The sequence below is a fragment of the Protopterus annectens genome, chromosome 5.part1, assembly GCF_019279795.1.
Source record: "Protopterus annectens isolate FY-2018-M chromosome 5.part1, PAN1.0, whole genome shotgun sequence".
Taxonomy (NCBI): domain Eukaryota; kingdom Metazoa; phylum Chordata; order Ceratodontiformes; family Protopteridae; genus Protopterus; species Protopterus annectens.
Window position 1 is genome coordinate 711,149,637 of NC_056736.1, and position 18,495 is coordinate 711,168,131.

General features: G+C 36.9%; 1 protein-coding gene across 2 annotated transcripts in view; it reads left to right on the top strand.

The window, feature by feature from the left end:
* INTS4 (integrator complex subunit 4) overlaps positions 1 to 17,973 on the top strand; it is a 1,189,969-nt gene extending 1,171,996 nt beyond the window's left edge. For both annotated transcript variants that reach the window (XM_044073339.1, XM_044073340.1), the window contains exons 22-23: positions 4,169 to 4,289; positions 16,774 to 17,973. In XM_044073339.1, the coding sequence (XP_043929274.1) occupies positions 4,169 to 4,289; positions 16,774 to 16,973 (321 nt within the window). In that variant the 3' untranslated portion in view covers positions 16,974 to 17,973. The remainder of the gene's footprint in view (positions 1 to 4,168; positions 4,290 to 16,773) is intronic.
* Positions 17,974 to 18,495: the final 522 nt, after the last annotated feature.

Consider the following 18,495-nt stretch of genomic DNA (forward strand, 5'->3'; position numbering starts at 1 on the left):
AGGATTTCATATGGTTTTGGTTTGAATTTCTTTTCAGAATATGCATTTCCCATTTTCAGTTACTTGTCCAATGTAGAGGTATAGAGGAGAGGAAAATCATAACATTATAGTATTTTTTATCTATGTAGCTGTCTATATATATATATATATATATATATATATATATATATATATATATATACACACACACACACACACACACACACACACACACACACACACACACACACACACACACACACACACACAATATACCCTTCCCTTGACTGGGATAGAATGATAAAGTTTATATCACATGGGATCACCCGTTACCAACAGTTGAAAAAAATAGATGTGAGAAAACCAGATATAGTGGTCCATGAAAAGAAGATAAAGTAGCATTGATCATTGAAATTGCTACACCAAGTGACCACAGTGTCTTGCATACAGAGAGACACAAAGTCATCAAATACCAGGATTTGCAGGGAGAAACGAGAACAATGTGGAAGGATACCCAGACAGTTCCAGTAGTAGGAACAATGGGTCTCATGTTAAAGATTTACAGCCTTATTTAGATGTGCAACCAATACATATAACTCCATATGAACTGCAGGAGTCAGTTCTGGACACGTTCCGGGTGCTGGGAAGAGCAGTTTTGGGTAATATCAAAGACTGAAACAATACTAACTTCATGAACTTTAATCATAATTTGACTTAGTAATGGTGTCTATTCCCATCATGGTATTAGAAACCCAAAAGACTTGGATAAATTAAACCAACAGTTATCTTTGTAGGCAAACACAGTACAGTTGAACAAACCATACAAATAAGTTCTTGATATGTTTAGCAGAGGGGTTGCACACACCATCCCCCTACTTTCATAAGTTCGTAAGTTTTTCCTGTGCTTGTGGCCATTGGAACCCTCAAGAAGCTCAGCCAAACCGCCCAGTATTGGTAGATAACTAACACTATTCCCCCATTAAATAGATTTTCCGTACATCTCCAAGGTGAAAATTTCTGATCACCCATCCAGTTATCAGGACTGGCTTTAAAGGTTGCTAGGAAAGTACCATGCTTGATATTTTAGGGCAGTCTGTTCCTGAGCAGGAAATATATTGGGTTATGTATTTTTCACACCATCTAATGATGTGGTAGCATAGGTTTAGATCTGTGTTTTAGATCTGTACAACAGGTGCTTGTGTTATGTTGAGTTCTGTGTAGGTGTAGTTGTTAAAATAGTTGGTGTCATCCGTAGCATAAAATGCTGAGCAGAGGTTATCCAACAGATGACTATGCAACTCTGAGTAGAGGGAATATATATATATATATATATATATATATATATATATATATATATATATATATATATATGCCAAAGGGGGAATTACATAAAACGTTGAGTCTAACAAGTGAAAACTAAAGCGGGACTGTAACTTCTGGTGAGATACTGTGCACGTTATAAGGATTTTTTAACCACCATAGACACATGGTGATCAAAGGAGATCCTGTTATTAATGTAGTCTCCCAAGTCCACAATGACTGTATAACACTTAAGTGCAGTCTTGTCAATTAAATGATAATAATGCTGTAATTTACTAAAGGAAACTATGCTGCATTTCTTAGCGCTGGGGTTAGGCCCATGATTAATGCACTATGCACGATTTGATCCAGCCTTTGATTTGATTGCTACCCCTAGTTTGCTGTCATCAAACTTAATTATCCATAGTCCCTTGATATCCACTTTCATATCAAAAAAGTGTATACCAAAGAGCAGTTGGCCCATGACAGACCCCTGTGAGACACCACTGGTGATGGTTTTCTGTCTAGAGCTAATACTCATTATGTGCTAACTCTTCATAGATCTGTACAGAATCACATTAACAGAATAAGAAACTTTTGCAAACTTCATACTGGTCCATCAGTAGAACTGGAATATAATCACGAGCTTTGTATGAGCACTGCTTGGATGAACATCAGATACTACTGTCCGGATGCTTGGTGAACTGTTGTATATTTATTTTCTTTCTGCAGAAAGAAGTAAAAAAAAAAAGTTTCTGATAGTAAGTGGTCACTTTTGTTAAATTTTCACTTGCTGGAGTTTGTTATAGTTGGAACAGTTAGAGAATACCGAGACCTAAACTTATTGATACAGATTACCAGTGAAAACGATGGGGGGATGGAAGAAAGCACAACTGTCATAGGAATGCATATTGTGTCTCTCAAGAGAGATCGTCTCCAGTGCACTTCTTATTGGGAGCTGCTACATACATGGCTGTTATGCCAGGATTCAGAACGTAGGTAGCCTTGGTAATAAATAACTTATTAGTAGGCAAGGAAGGCTTACTGCTAAGGAAGAAAGGTGGTGCCTTTGTGTAAAGCACATAACCTTCTTCTGATGCTCTGTACAGATACAGTAGAGAGTTGATTATCTGAATGTCGATTATCAGAAACATCAGTTATCAGAACCAGCCTTCCAAAGTTTTCGGGTAGGAAAAATCATAAAGTCTGAATATGTAAACATTGTACGTATTTGCTTGAGCATGTTTTTTGAGCTTGTAGCCAGCTCATGTGTGAAAAATATTCTTTATTGTCCACTGGAGTCACTGAATGACTGAAAAATGTATTCCTGCATGCAGAAAGAAACAAGTTTTTTACCCGGTTCAATTATGTTTATCTGAACAATATGACTATCCAAACTACCCTAGATCCCAGTTAGTTTGGTAGTCAAGACTCTACTGTACAGCAAAATGATAAAGTGAAATGTTTATGAATCCAAATCCATAAAATTGGAAGAATGTCTTGAAGCAAAGTAGAAAAAATGTATCTGTAGAAGGAGCTGTGTACACATTTTATTCATCTGTTAACTAGGTGAGCCAACTAAGCTGTTTTGAAACTGGCTCAAGAGAGCTGGTCTTGTAGGGTGATTTGCTCAAAGTTGCACGTTACAAAAGTAGAGGCTGAGGTTTTCAGGTACAAAACTATGGGTGGACATTTGTGTGTATTTTTTAAACTTGACCGTGTTAGCTGTACTGCCAAACCTCAAGAGGTAACCACACTACTCTCTATCTTCTGATGACCGTCTCCCCCAAATTAACAAGTGGTCTGTTTTTCTCTCACCCATCCAAACCTCATCTCCACATGTTTTGCTTCCCTTACACTGCATTTAGAGTTCAAGAAAATGCAGAACTTTTGATCTGTTAGTGCAAGTTGGAATTAACACATTTTAGTCAAATGCGTTCTTGGCTGCTGCACCCTGCTATAAACTGCACAGTTAGTAGTCAAGGATCAAACATGTATGGGCTCTGCCTTTTCAGTCTTCATGTCCTTAGTGAGTGCATTCTGTTTGCTTTGTACACAGACATGGATGTATTTGAAATGATGGAGGGGAAAGTTTTATCGAGCAGAAATGTCATGTGCATGAGGTGCGTCTGGGTAAGACACATTAACACCAAAGCATGCACTTCTGAAAGTTGCTGTATAGCCGATGTACCAACATCGAAATCCTTAGGTAGGCCTGGTGAACCCACTACTGCTGGGACGTATCCTTGGTCTGGCTGGTCTTTTCTTGGCCTTCATTCTTAACTGATGTCTCCATTCTGTCCACTAGTTCTACAGGTTCTTTCTCAGCTTGATTCACTAGTGTGAATAAACTTTCATAATGCACTTATTTATACCCCATTATCCATTCCTCACTCACTCTGTTTCTTTAGTGGCTTGTTTTGCATCTGTGATCTTGTATTTTGTCTGAAACTCGGACCATTCTTTATTAGGGCTCTTCATACTTGTCATAAATAAAATGTCATAGTCACTGCTTCCTTTTTTTTGTACATCTTTGTTATACAGAGAGAACTGAAAATGTTGGAAACCAACATCCTTCTTATAGTGCATGAGTTATCATTATGATACTTTGCACACCTTGCATTCATGTGGGTTGTTTGTTGTTAACTATTCTGTACAGCTTTTATCTCCTCTCAAGTGTTGGGCCCTTCAGAAGAGACCCACTTGTTGAGATCATTTGCCAAGGTATTTCAGACTCAAAAATGACAGTAAGTAAACATTTTTTTAAAATTTTCGTTGGGTCCATGAATGGACTTTTTTCCTGCTTAAAGGATCATCTATTTTTCATGTAATTTGATGGTATGCAATGGAGTAAATGTCATTATGTAAAACTAATCAGTTTTTTTTTTAGGTGGTGTACCCTGATGGACAGGTGCAGATGATTCATCCCAAACCTAGTGATTTTAGGAATCCTGGTCCTGGGAGACACAGATTAATTACTCAAGTTTATTTATCACACACTGCTTGGACAGGTAAACAGAAGTTGCCTTCTGCTTCATGCTAATGCTTTCAGAATACAGACTTTTATTGCCATTTGCAATGTATTTAGTAAAACTAAACATGCTTCTAAAACTTGTTGAGCTGATAAGTAGTGAAGACTAGAGAGAGAGGGTTTAGGATGTCATCCATTAATTAATCCAGCTGGCTTTTGTATGTATTAATACTGCAGTGAAGTTCTGTTAGGTAGATATTACGAGAGATGGTAAAAACAGAAAAACTCATATATTCCTTAGGTAGGTTTATCAGGAACCGTAAATAAAATTAAATCCTCAAATGAGAAATAGACATAAGGATTACAAAAACTAAAAATATTCTAGTTTGATACTTCTTTCTAGTGTTCCTGCTTGTAGTCCTAGATTCTACATGTTTATGCTTGCAAGTAACATTTGAGTTTTTTTTTTTAACTAAATACCCACAGATGATTCGTCATAACCATTGCTCCACATAGGAAATAAGCTAAGTGTTTATTTGCCTGCTCCTGAAAGCTTTGCAAAAATGTACAAACATGCAGCTGAGGTAACTGTAAAAGTATTCAAGAAATGCAAGATTGGAAAAAAAATTAAAAATATATTAAATATAAGTTTGTTGCTTTGTGTGACTGAAATGGGTCTTCCATGTCATGGTACCACATAACCTTTCCTTCTGTGCATGAGAATCCAAGGAGGTCTCACTGCAGCTGTTGTAAGCCCATCAGGAGGCATAGACTATGCATAATGTACAAATTAGAATAGTAACTTTGCACATACCTGCAAAACGGGCCATTAATTCTGTGTTCTACCCCAGTAAACAGATAAAATAATCCCTGCAGAAAGTTATAGGGCTAGTTGCAGTCTTGCAGACAGCAAGCAGTACTTGTGGAATTTGTCCTGCATTTTCCCCCAGTAATTCCAGGCAGTACAGGTCAGCAGGTAAGTATTTCTCAACAGGTGAGGATCATTCTTATCTTCAAACAGCTAGGTTATGTCTGGTGGATTCAGTAATCCAGACGACTTTAATTGATCACTTTCAGCTGTAAAATAGTCGCCTTTCCCAAGCCACACACACAGCAGCTGTGAATATTCAGATCAACTCCCATCTACAGACACTAATATGAAGACTTTACATCTTAGGGCTGACGTTTCTCTAGACGTTTGGAAGCTTCTGTTTTTAACACCTTTATTACATTCTCCCTTAAAACATAAACATACATTAACAGAAAAGAAAACAAATTATATTAACAGTTTTCCATGTATGTATGTATGTTATACATCACATATCTTTTCTCCCTTTATAACTATCATTATTCCAACATTACATAAATTGCAGAGTTTATGCCTTCCCTTAAACCTCACTCCTGAATATTATTCTGCATGTATTTTTCCCACAGTTTTCATTTATTTATATGTAATTTGCTCTTTCCTTTTTCTAAATATCCATCTTCCAGATGTTTTATATTTTTTATAATAGCCAATACTTCAAATGCACTTGGATTAGTCTTTTATTTTCATGTTCTAGCAGTTGCTTTTTTGGCAGCCAACAGAATTAACCTTAGTAAGGCTTTACTATATCAAGTTAATTCTGATCCTGATCCCAGCTCAAAACAATCATTCCCATACTTACGACCATTTGCTGTACTCTGTAGGGAATTTTTAAAGTCTGCCAACTCATTCCACTCCCAAAACATATGTTCACAGTTACCTCTTTCTTCCCCATCACACCTCCAACATTTGCTATCTACCTAAGGAAAAATTATTTGAAATTTGCTTGGGGTCTAACAATATATATGCAGAAACACTTCCAAGCAAACATCCTAAACCTTCCGGACTTTGTTGCACACTTGGAAACCATACACAGGTCCTCCCATTGTTATCTTTTAAATCGCTTTTCCTATCTTTCGTCCCTGTCTTTTCTACTTGTTATTGATTCTTAAAGTTATCATGCAATATTGTATATGTCTGACTATTCCATTTCTAACAGCTAACAGCAGCTTCTGTTCTAGATTTAGATAAAAACTCTACCAGAGTAGGTATTTCACTTGAGTCTTCTATCCCTTTCTTTTTACCTATACTCTGTCAATCCCTAGTAGGGAAGGCAGTTTCTAGCCTGCAGTCAAAATGTCGTCTTATCTTCGTCCCAATCTATTACTTTTCCCTCTTTGTTTATTTGCCGTCAATACCTTGGTTCCTTTGCCAGTTTTCTCCAGTCCTCTCCTGTTTATATTTGTATACCACTACTTGCAGTCATCCCTATCAACAACATTTTCTTTCTCCATTCTCATGTTGGCTTAGTTCTTAGAATAGTTTCTGCTACTTTATGAGTATAATATTCAGTATGGCTGTATTCTCCTTAATGATCTGCATCCAGAATCCCTCTCTGTCCTGTTTTCTTGAGTACCCCTACTTCATCATTATCCCTTTCCACTTTGAAATATAACTTTCTACGTGTGCTATGTATATGAGCCTTAATTGTGTAGTTCTAAAATATCCCACCAAATCAGGTCATTCTAAACTACCTTGTTCTGTTGGAAGAATCAGTTTATCCCACTTAGCCCTTGCCCTCTAAGTCAAAACAATTTTCTTTTCCAGCATTTCTAACAATGTATGCTGCAGAGAATTTCTAAAATCTAGCAACTGATTGCATTGTTAAAAACACGTTCCCTGTTTTCCATTGCACTTAAATGTCTACCTGTGGAACAAGTTGCTGAAGTCTACTTGGGTTATAAAAATGCCTATGAAACACTTCCATGCAAAAATCCTAAACCTTCTACCTTTTGCTGCTTACTTGGAGCCATACAGATATCACCCCTTTTTATTTCTTTGAACATTGCCTTTCCATTTTCAAAGACATGCGTCTGGAGCGTTTCTCCCCGGGCCTCCGCTGAAAATTGGCTCGTTCCAAGTCGGACTTTCCTGGTTAACAAATGTTAAAATAAAATGAAACATTTTAATTTCCAAGCCTTTTGTAACCTCTTCTGATTGATTCTTATAATTATTGTGCAGTGTTTTACATGCAAGCTATTAATCCTTTTTTTTACCATAGTTTCTGTTCTACACTCAACTATAAACACAACCAGACCTGGTCATTCATTTAACACTCCTCCATTACTTTTTCTGTGCCTTTACTCTTTTTATCAGTCTGTGGTAGGAGAGACAGAGAGAGAGAGAGTCTTCAGTTTGGCCTCATCCCACTCTTTTGAGCCCCCCACCCCCCAGTTATTTGTTCCCAGTTCTTTGGCTCATTTGCTAATTTTCTCCAATAAATTCCATTTCCCTGTTACCTATTTTCTGTACCGCTACTTGCAGTCATCCTCACTGGTAATATCTCTTTTCTCCATTCTCGTGTTGAGTAAGTTCTCAAGTATTTTCTGCTACCTTGTACATACAATATTCTGTATGGTTGTTACTGTTTTGCCTAAATGCCAGCACCCAGAGTTCTATTCTCTCCTTACTTTGTAAACTCCATGTTTCAATATAATTCCTTTCCACTTTGAATTGTAGCTTAGTGCTTGTGTTACGTATATGAGCCTTAACTGTGCCTCTCTAAAATATTCCTTCAAATATTATAATCCTAAACCATCTTATTCTGCGGGGGGTGAGAACTTATCCCACTTAATTATTACCCTATATCCGTCCCCAATAACTTCCTCCAGTTCTTTATTAATTATCCACATATTCTCTTCTTCTTGATAAAAACAAATGTGCCTGGGCTGTGCACAGTATTAAAGGGACATTTTCACTGCTTTTACCTTACTATCCATAGCCATAATTAAGAGCGTCCATCTTCTCAATTTTTGTATTATATTTTGTTTAATCTCTTCCCACATAAAGGTAAAACAGGAATTGAGCAGTTTATCTAATGTTGCAGTAAATTATAATATTATTTAGATATTCTACAAGAAAGTAATGAAAATGTCACAATGTTTTGTTTTCTTTTTATAATAATTTATTGTTCCTATGTCGTTGCGTAAATTGTGATTTAATAAATATGTTAAAAAAACAGAGACGGTAACACGCATGTTGTTATGCCGTGATACCATTTTGCTTAGTTGTATAGTACATATTATAGCCATCTGTGAAGTGAAGAATACAGTATTTTCAAAATATTTCACAAAACCAGCATCTGGCAATGGAGCACTCAAACTAATTTATGTAATCGTCATGGAAAAACAGTGAATAGCTGTTTAAAAAAATCTTCTGAATTCAGTATTTGGCACTGCTGTTGAGTAAAATAAAGCTACATAATATCAACTGTAACAATTTGCTTTCCACTGTAGAGTGAGGTACAAGTTCACTTTATGATTATGGCAAACTTAACATGCGACATTTAAATTATTAATGACTGTTGTACATTTTTAGTATACTCCCATTTAACAACTGTAGTTCTTTACAGTGTCTTGACATTTTTTTTAGGACTGGCTTGCTTAACTAAGTGACCTACCAATAAATAACAGGAAGCATGGAAAAAGGGCAAGATTAAGTCACAAAGTTACACTAAGATTGTTCATCTAGGATGACCTGCAGTGGAGATACTTATTTATTTATTGACATTTGTTAATCGGATTAGTCCAGCTGGGTCTGGAGCCCATTTTCAGTGGAGACTCGAGGAGAAAACTTCCAGTTACAGACAGTTTAAGTATACATAACATTTTGGTTTATAATTAAAAACAATTATTATTAGCAAACACTACAAGTACACATAAGTTCTGTACTTCAAAGAAAATCAGAATTTTTTTTTTGTTTTTTTTTTTTGTGTAGCTGCTGTATAACTGATGTGGTAAGGTGTATAGCAAGTACATGAATGTGGTGGAAGGGATAGCTAGAGGTGTAATGAGATGTTAGAGAAAAATATGTGGGAGATAATATGCTGAGAGGATTGCATGAGATTGTGATAGAAAGTAATAGTATTGGAGTGGTAAAGTATGCTGAGAAGTTGTATTGAAATGTGTACTACAGAATAGTATTGGAGTTAGGTAGGGTCATGACATGTACAAGTTCTGGTTCTTATAAAGTGTAGTTTGAGTTCTTTCTTAAATTGTATAGGGTGTGTAATGGAGCATAATTGGGATGGGAGGTTATTCCATGCCTAGGATAGGGTGGATTTATATGGTAGTCTACCAATAGTTCTTTTGGTTTGGTAGATGTCAAGGAGTTGTTGGTTAGAAGTACGCGAGTTGGTGTATAGATGGATACCATGGAGGAAAAGACAGGGCAGGAGGATGGTTTATAAAGTATAGAGTGAATCATTTGTAACTGAGATAGAAGAAGTTGTTGAGGGAGTTCTAGCCATTGTAGTGAGTTGAGTGTGAGGCAGTGGTGTGAGTTATGTGGGGTGTTTGTGATGAAGCTTGCTATTTTGTGGTAGGTTTGTTGAGTTTGGCCATGATTGTAGTTTGAATATTAGTTAGTACTGGGGTGGCATAGAGAAGGGAGGGGAGAAGAAGAGCCTGAGCCAGGGACAGTCTGGCCTCATAGGTCAGGAATCTACAGTTTCAGTAGAGCATACCCAGCTTTTGGTGAGTTTTTTAATACTTTGAAGGATGTGTAGGTTAAATTTAAGTTTGTCATCAGTGATGGCTCCTAGAAGTTTTGTGTGGGAGTCAGGTTGTATGGTGGTGTTTTTGGAGGATGAGATAAGAAAGGTAGATTTTAGGTGAGAGAGAGTCTGCGGGAGGAATAACAGGAGTTTGGTTTCCTTAGGGTTTAGGATGAGTAGATTATCAGCTAGCCATTTTTCAACAGATAGAAAGGTGTCCTGGGTGAGAGTGGTCAGAGATATTGTTGGAAGTGCAGATGAGAGTTGAGTTATCAGAGTATTAGATTAGTGCAGATTGTTTGCAGGAGGTATGTAGCTCATTTGTAAAGATGTTGAATAGAAGGGGTCCTAAGATGGAGCCTTGAGGCACCCCAGTTGTCACTGGGAGGTAGGGTGAGCCAGGAGGAGAGACAACGAAAAGATTGCTGTCTATCAGGCAGATAACTAGAGGAGAAGGCTAGGGTGGAGGGAGATAGATTGAGGTTAGAAAGTTTAGTCTGAAGTAAAGGGTGAAGAGACAGTATCGAAGGCTTTTGAGAGGTCAAGGAAAAGGCTGGATACTAGGAGGTTTTTGTTACGGGCTTCAGCTCTTGTATGTGTAAATGACAGGAGGGCTGTAGAGGTGCTGTGGTTAGGGTGGAAGCCATGTTGGGTGGGAGTAAGGAAGTTGTGTTGGAGGAGATAGTTTAGGAGTTGTGAGTGTACACATTTTTCCATAAGTTAGGAGAGAGGATGGCAATTAAATAAAAGTTTGATGGGTCTGTTGAGTTCCCCCCTTTATGCAAGGGGATAGTGAAGAAGGATTTCCAAATGTCTGGTACTGTAGCTTCCTGGATAAGATCTATAAATTAAGATAGATACTGGATAGGCTATGGATTCTGCAACTAATTTGAGGAAAGTGGGTGGAAGGTTGTCTGAGGAGGGAGAGCGAGGTTTAAGCTTCAGAAGGAGTGATTTTAATATATGAAGTTGGAACTGGTTTTAAGGAGAAAAGGTACTGTTTTGTGGCTTGGGAGGGATACAGGTGGAGTTTGTGTTGCAGTTTGAGGATATAAGTTTCTGGACAGTGTCGATGAAGTGTCTATTGAGAAGGGTAGCAGTTTCTAGAGGACTGTTTTTTGGGTAAGAGAAGGGATTTGAAGGGGACCTGGGATTGAGAATTTTCTTTTAAGGTGGACCAGAATTTCTGTGGATTGGATACTAATCACTGTTTGACATTTGTTATTTTCATGTTTGCAGTCCTGATTTAAAACAGAGAGAGAGCTACATGTTACTGCAGGATATGGTGTGAAATGTCATAGCGGGAGACAGAAAATACATTACCACGGTTTATCATACAGTACAGCGGAGCTGTTGGTAGCTGTTTGCTAGAAATTATGAAAATATGCAGTATTTTCAAAGCCAAGTGATTAAACAACTGCTACGTAACAGGTGTAAGCTTTACATGATCTTGGAGAAAATTGTCATTAATTTTGCTTCCTGTAAGTTGTACATACTGAGATATATTTAGTGTTTATATGGTTAAGTATACAAGTAAGCATTTTTATATTTCTTTCAGTATCTCAGTAAACGAGCAGTTGGGGAATTTGTTTTCATGTGAAAGCTCAAGTCTGGCTAAACAAAACTACTCCGACACTGTATCATCTCTCTCATTTTCTTTGTTCAAAACTGGGTAAAGCCAAAAACAAAGGCCCAAAGGACAGTTTTCAAGTATTACTGTAATTCATTTAAAAGTTATTAGAACAACAGGTTTGCTTCAGCATGCATTTTCTGAACAGTAAGGAGTATGAAACAGTAATGTTTGCGATTATTAACATATAGTAATCCTCAGTGATTTACTAAAATTAATCAAAAAGTTTACTAGGAGCAGGACAAAAATGTGAGACAAAATCAGGAACTTTTATAAAATTCTAAATAGTCTGGAAGTATGCACCATATGTCTTAAGTTATACAGTTTCCAAAATATGAAAGCTTTGCAAAACTTTAAAGAAAAATATAATTCTGGTTTTGTGCACATTATAGTACATCATAGTGTTGATATTAGAGGACAACAATTCTGTTATTAAATGCTCAACTTCTCTGTCCTTTTTCTCCCTATTTACTGTCCCTGTTATGAGTAAACAACAACACAGCATTTAAATTTACTGTTTCTCTCCCCTAGAACAGTACCTTACTGTACTGTGGTGGTTTCACTTTCAAAAAACTTTTATCCCACCTTGGAAAAGCTTGCTGCAGTCTTCAATTCATTGATCCCATCAAGGCCAAATGAATGCAGGTAGTTTTCTGGCCAATTCCCTCCCCAAACTAACATCACCATGACTGTTCTAAAAACCCACCCTCGCTGTGGTGCCACAGCTCCCTGGTCTTGACCTACCCATACAGAAAGTTAAGGCTAGAACAAGGAAACTGTACATGAGTCAAGTCTCCTGCTGTGAGTTGTCAATCACAGCAGGTAAAAGTTCAAATTACCCTTAACTCTTTGACAGCTAGGGAAGTCAGGTATGAAGGGGATGGGAGATGAGTCAAAGTAGTACAATTCAGGCTTCATAAAAAAACTGCAGTTTGGCCATTATAAAAAGAAGCAGCAGTATAAAGCACTTTGAAAGTGTGTTCTGTGGCATTTGCACGGTTTTAAGTAGTCATTGAATGACATGAAATGTTACTTAAAACTGACAGAAAGACAGCAGTGTATGCATGTAAAATCAATGCATTGACAGGAGCTTTGGGAAGATGTGTGATGTATTTTTTTACAGACAAGTACTGCAGTGTGGGATACCTAGAGGCAGACTAAACTATCAGCATTACTTCAAGATGCCAGACTCCATGTGGTCAGTCTCAGAAATTACGTATAAAAATATTTAAAAACCTGTAAATAGTCCCAGAGTGGTGTTAAAATGTAGGAAACACCAAACCATGATGAAATAAACATGTTTTTTGAGTATGTGGATGCAGTAAAACACTTCTTATTGATAGTATTGCTGTTTGTAGTTTTTTTATAGCATTTAATTTTCACAATATATTTATATTTTTGGCTTTTTTAGCCTATTTTAACTTGATTTTTCAGAAAATTATCTGGAATATAAGGATGCATGTACACCACTATAGGCGTGACATTACATGGCATAGGTATTAATGAGATAAAAATTAGGTACTTGCGTATTATTGCAACCAGATTTTTGCGGTTGCAATTTGCACATACCTGCAGAGATAGCACCGCATGAAACATTTCAAAGTGTCAGCGGAACGCCTTAGTAATGGCATGAAACTTCCCACGACTTTTTAGGAACAGGAACAAGTACCAAAAACTGCTTCCTGTTTTGCGTGCGTTACACATGCACGCTGCAGTTGTAATGGGTGCTATCAATCTGTCACTTGCATTACTTTCAGCTGGTGAAAGGGATTCTGCTGCGACAAAGAAGACAGGCACACAGAAAGGGTTATTAGTAAACCTTTGATTATTTTTTAGACATACTTTTATACGATCTTTAAAAAGATGCACTGCATTGGTAATGACTTTAAATGTCTTACTTCGTACCCTTCCACTTGACATGGCTAACAACCGGTGTGATATTCCAAGGTAGCATATACTGCTGATGAAAGTGTTGCACTTAGCAGTTCATGAACTACAGCCCTACACATACGATTTACATGCACACAGAAAGGTTTCTAATCACTGAAACTGACAGTCTGGACAACAACAGTTTCAGAGACATGGCTAACAAGCAATGTCAAATTGTAAAGCAGCATTTTCTGCTCATGCAAATGTTTGACGAGCACCACAAGAAGTACAGCCATAGACATATGCTTTATACAAACATACAAATGTTTATAACAACGTAAATTCATGTAGCAGCCAGCACCAGTTTCAGAAATAGTACGTAGGAGTTTAGACAAATTTTTGGTAAACTGTTTATTCATCATATCTGTACAAACAGTGTTTTTAAGGAAACTTTTACAATGTTCCACTAAGTATTACTGTCAATGGTGACATGAGATGATGGAGCTAAAGGGGGTACCTGCAATGAAACATTACTTTCTTGTGTATTTAAGTCATGCACCTGCCTAAATGCACAACATTTACAGAAAACATTGTTTCTGTGCTTCTCAGTACTTTCTGGTAGTAGTTTACACAACGGGAAGCAACCAGCGTTAACTCGAAAATCTGGTTGAGATAATACGCAAGTACCAAAAATTATTCCAAAAAGAGATTTAAAAAGAAAAGGCATGCACATTGCCAGCAAATTTCTGTTCAGCTACATAGTAGAAGATGCTTGTCCTCATTAATTTAATGCTAAATACATTGACTGAATTGCACTCTTGGTACCCACTGCATCCCAAACATCCATTAGTGCTGTCATTCCTAAACAATCTTTTTGAAGTTGACACCGCAACTCTGTGTTGCTGTTACTTATTTAGCAAAACTCTCAAGTTTAGTAGTACTTCTGTCATAACGGCTGTTTGAAATTTTGATTACTTTGCAGACTGCCAGCAAAACGAGCTCCTCTGGAGGAGTGTGTGTGTTTGTGTGGGTATGTGTTAGCTAGTATTATGACATGTAGCAAGCAAGAGTAACAGTCTGCAAGTTGTCTTGGAACAATGTAATACCATATAAATCTGTGCTGTCAATGTAATACACAGTAGCTCAGATTGCTAATTTGAGAGGAAATAGTAAAAATAGAATTGATAGTGCAATTGGAATTATTGAAGTACAGTCCATTTCAAACAACAAGTATCCTATTGCAACCACAGTAATTATCCATTTCAGCAGTTGCACCAAAATTGATTTAGCAGAGCAGATATCTTGTTCATATTACTTCATAATAAATTGGTATGAGCATATTATCAAAGCATTCTAAAAATGAAAAGCTAAGTTTATTAACATATTAAAACCTCACTGTAATACAGCATAGTACACTTAATGTTGATTAATGAAAAATCTGAAACAACAGGCTATCAAGATATTAGTTAAATGTAACTGGTCAGAATTTCAGATACTGCTAGGTAGAGGTGACAAATTCCTCCCTAGTAATGGAACACGTAATCCACTTGCTACTGCTTGGCTGATTTACCTAATGTGTATGTTCACTGTTCTCACGTCCATCAAAAAAGTGTCAATGAAGTCTAGCTCGTCAGTAAGATGAAAATAAATTTAAAAAAAAAAACATTTACTTCAACCATATGTAGAAATGGGAAAAGGGGGCTGATGACTTCAAAATTAATCAGAAATTAAAAAAAGGGAAAGTAAGAGTCTATCCAAAAATCTTGTACTATTACTTTAGAGGTGAAAATTAGTAAGGAAAGAAACTTTTCAGAGAAAAAACTGAAATAGTGACCCCCAGTTCTAATATCAAAAAAATGCCTTTATATCACGTTATTGAAAGATGAAAATAGCGAACGCTATTTCATTGAACCTAAAATATCTAAACCACATAATCTCGAACATTCAGAACAGTGAATTTTTTCCTTGCGAAAAAATTCGCTATTCCGAAACACATACGCACACAACACAAGCACACCTAAAAAAACATCAGTACACACATATACACTTATAATCCTACAACTAACCCTTCACTAAACTATATATATACTACTATCTATCCACTTACCTTAACCCAAACCCTAACCCTAAGGTCCGTCACTATCGCACACTCACCTAACCCACGCCCTAACCCTAACTCACTTATCCTACCCCTAAACCTAATTCACCTAACATGCACCCCAACCCTAACTCACCTAACCCGCGCCCTAACTAACCTAACCCGTGCCCTAATCCTAACAACCACACAATCGCACACTTACCTGAATCCGACCCGTAAATCTCCATCACAGCGCTGAAAATAGCGAAGCCACAGAACCGGCCAACCAAATTCTTTCCCTTGGAAAGAATTTGGTGTTCTGCAGCTTCTTTGTTTTTAGCATTCGATTAAAATGGGTCAGTATTAGAACATTCAAAGTTTAAAACTTCGATGTTCTGATATAGACCCAAAAAAATAAGTAAAGTCTCAGTTCTCCTTTAATTTTTAGATATGGGATGTTCAGGATGTGTTAATAACATGTAAGCCGCAAATTGATTTATCTGATGATAATTTTGCATAGTGCAAAACATTTATGTGAAAATAGAAGAATCAGTTCAAGGGAAGACCTTTTAACATCAATGTCGCTCTTGTTTAAACAGGAATAATACAATGCAGTACTTTAATGATTATATAGGTAAATACACTTTTAGTGCTGATTATGGTTTTGATGATAAACTGAACTAGTAGGTGCCTTTTATTTTAGTCATTGTTTATTACTTTACATGCTTCCCATCTTTTCTTTGTAGGACTGGAACCATGATAGCAACTGTCATTGGGACCCTAAAAGTGTAATAGTTCTGAAAAGGTACATCAAAGGAATGGAACCATGCCATTTCTGTTCAGAAACAGTGGAAACTGAAGATTTTTGCAGTGTTCTTTTTGCTTTAAACAGTTATATCAAATTATATTTATATCCAGAGACAAAAACTACAACTAACTTAAAATATTGAAACCGTGGTGATGTAATGGACTGGGGGTATTTACTTAGCATTCCCACTGACATAGATGGAAAAAAAAAAAAAACAGGAAGCTACATTTCATGAAGGCAAGTTACAGCAAGCTGTCAAAATATAGGAATAAGCAACTCATATAGCAACAAATTCTAGCTGGTATTGGATATATATAGTTTTTGACAAGGGTCCTAGTAAGCTCAATTCCTCGTACATGTGCAACCAGCTAGAACAAAAACAACAGAAAAATTGCGAGAGAGAGAAATCGCAGTTACAAGAACATGAGATGAAAATGTGTAAGTTCAGTGACACGCATATGTTGTCTATTTAAAACAAATGTCTGTTCAAAATATCCCACTGCCTGCCTGATATTCTCAAAGTGTATTGCAACAGATACATTGAATGTTTTTGTTTTTCAGAACCATGCCAGATTGAACTCCGGCTGCTTTTGGCATACAGCTCTAGCAGAAGTAAAGCTTCAGCACTGGGTGCAGCTACCAAACAGACTTGGAGTGACTCTGTAGAGAATTTAGTACCGCCTGAAAATACCATTGAGGGAACAATTCCTTTCAGCAAACCTGTTAAAGTTTTTATAATGCCTAAACCTGCCAGACGATGATTTCAGGCAGCTGTTTTGAAGTTATGAAATATTTCAGGACTTGCATATATTTTAATGCATTTATTTTCGACAAACTGACAGATGGCATTTAAACAGTTTGGTGCATGCTGCACTGAAAGGAATCAGCTCCAAAAGACATTACAGGAAGTAATGCACAGATGTGATGGGGACGGTGTTTGACCTCAATTTTGAGACATTTGATTGAATTAACTGTGACTTTTATATGAATTGGTTTAAATAGAGTTCCAAATTATTACTTTTTTATTTCTCTCAATGTTAGCTCCAAGGAGAAGAACACAGAAATGGAATTCATATATATGTAGTGCGAGTTTTAAAGTTTGGGTTGTAGCTGTCAACATGAAAAGTGACTAGTACATTTGTTCTCAGAAATAAATTGTAACCTTGGATTGTTCCAGTTTTAAACCTTGCGACTTTCCAGGTGATCAAGTATTAAGGAGAAAAATGTTACCTGTATTATGTGGTACCTGCGGTTTCTTTTATAAAGAAGTAAATATATTGTTGAAAAGTTAACAAAGTGTTATAAATGTTTAAAATTTTAAAACTGTTTAGTGTTGGTAGTTATACAGTAGTTGTTGGCTTCGGCACACTGGTGCACACTATCTGCAGTGTTAGCTTTATAGCAACTGTCACTGTATGTGATGTATGTACTCAGGGGAATGGAATGGAATGATTACAGAAGCCTTTGAAGATATTAATCCACACAGAGCAAGTAGATGTTAACAGCTTCCTATATTCTACTGATGATCTTTTTTTTTTTTTTTTCCTCCTCCATCTTTGCCTTTTGACTATAAGCTTCCTTCTCTCAAGCAGTGGGGTTATCAACCAGGTAGCTATGAGTGTTTGCTTTAAGTTTAACAACTATTAACCCTAGTGGCTGATGATGTACACCAGAGACGTGGGACATGCACATAACTCTCAACCTGTTAGAGCTAGAAATCTGGACAAAGTATTAATAATGGGGGGAGGGGGCAAAGTCCCCAACATAGTGATATTTTTAAATATTGCTATTACCTAGAAAGTTGATAGAATAACACTTTTTGCATTAGCATGGATTTTCTGAAGGGTATGAAGTCTGAAACTCAAATGTCTTATTATTTTCTGATTTCAATCCTCAATGATTTGCCAGTGGTTTGCCAGAAAACCACAGTTCTATGAGAAACAACCAAAAATATGAAGTAAAAATCTGGACAGTTGATAGGTATGGGCATGCAGTACTGACCCAGTGAGACATGCATACATCAAGCATATCAGTTTCCAGTTACAGTACTATGCTTACATAACAGAACCAAGCAGACACCTAGTCTTTGTGAAAAGTGCTTGTTCCACGATCGCCAGCAGGTGAAACACCTCTCTGCATTGCCAGAGTAGTACCACCTGTCCAGCCACTCAGTCTCAGTGCACCACAGCTCAGCCAGCACAGAGACCACTGTTCAAACCAGTCACAGGGTTATAAGGGCTTCATCCTTGTATGATATGGCGTTTATTGCTCTTTATTGGTAAT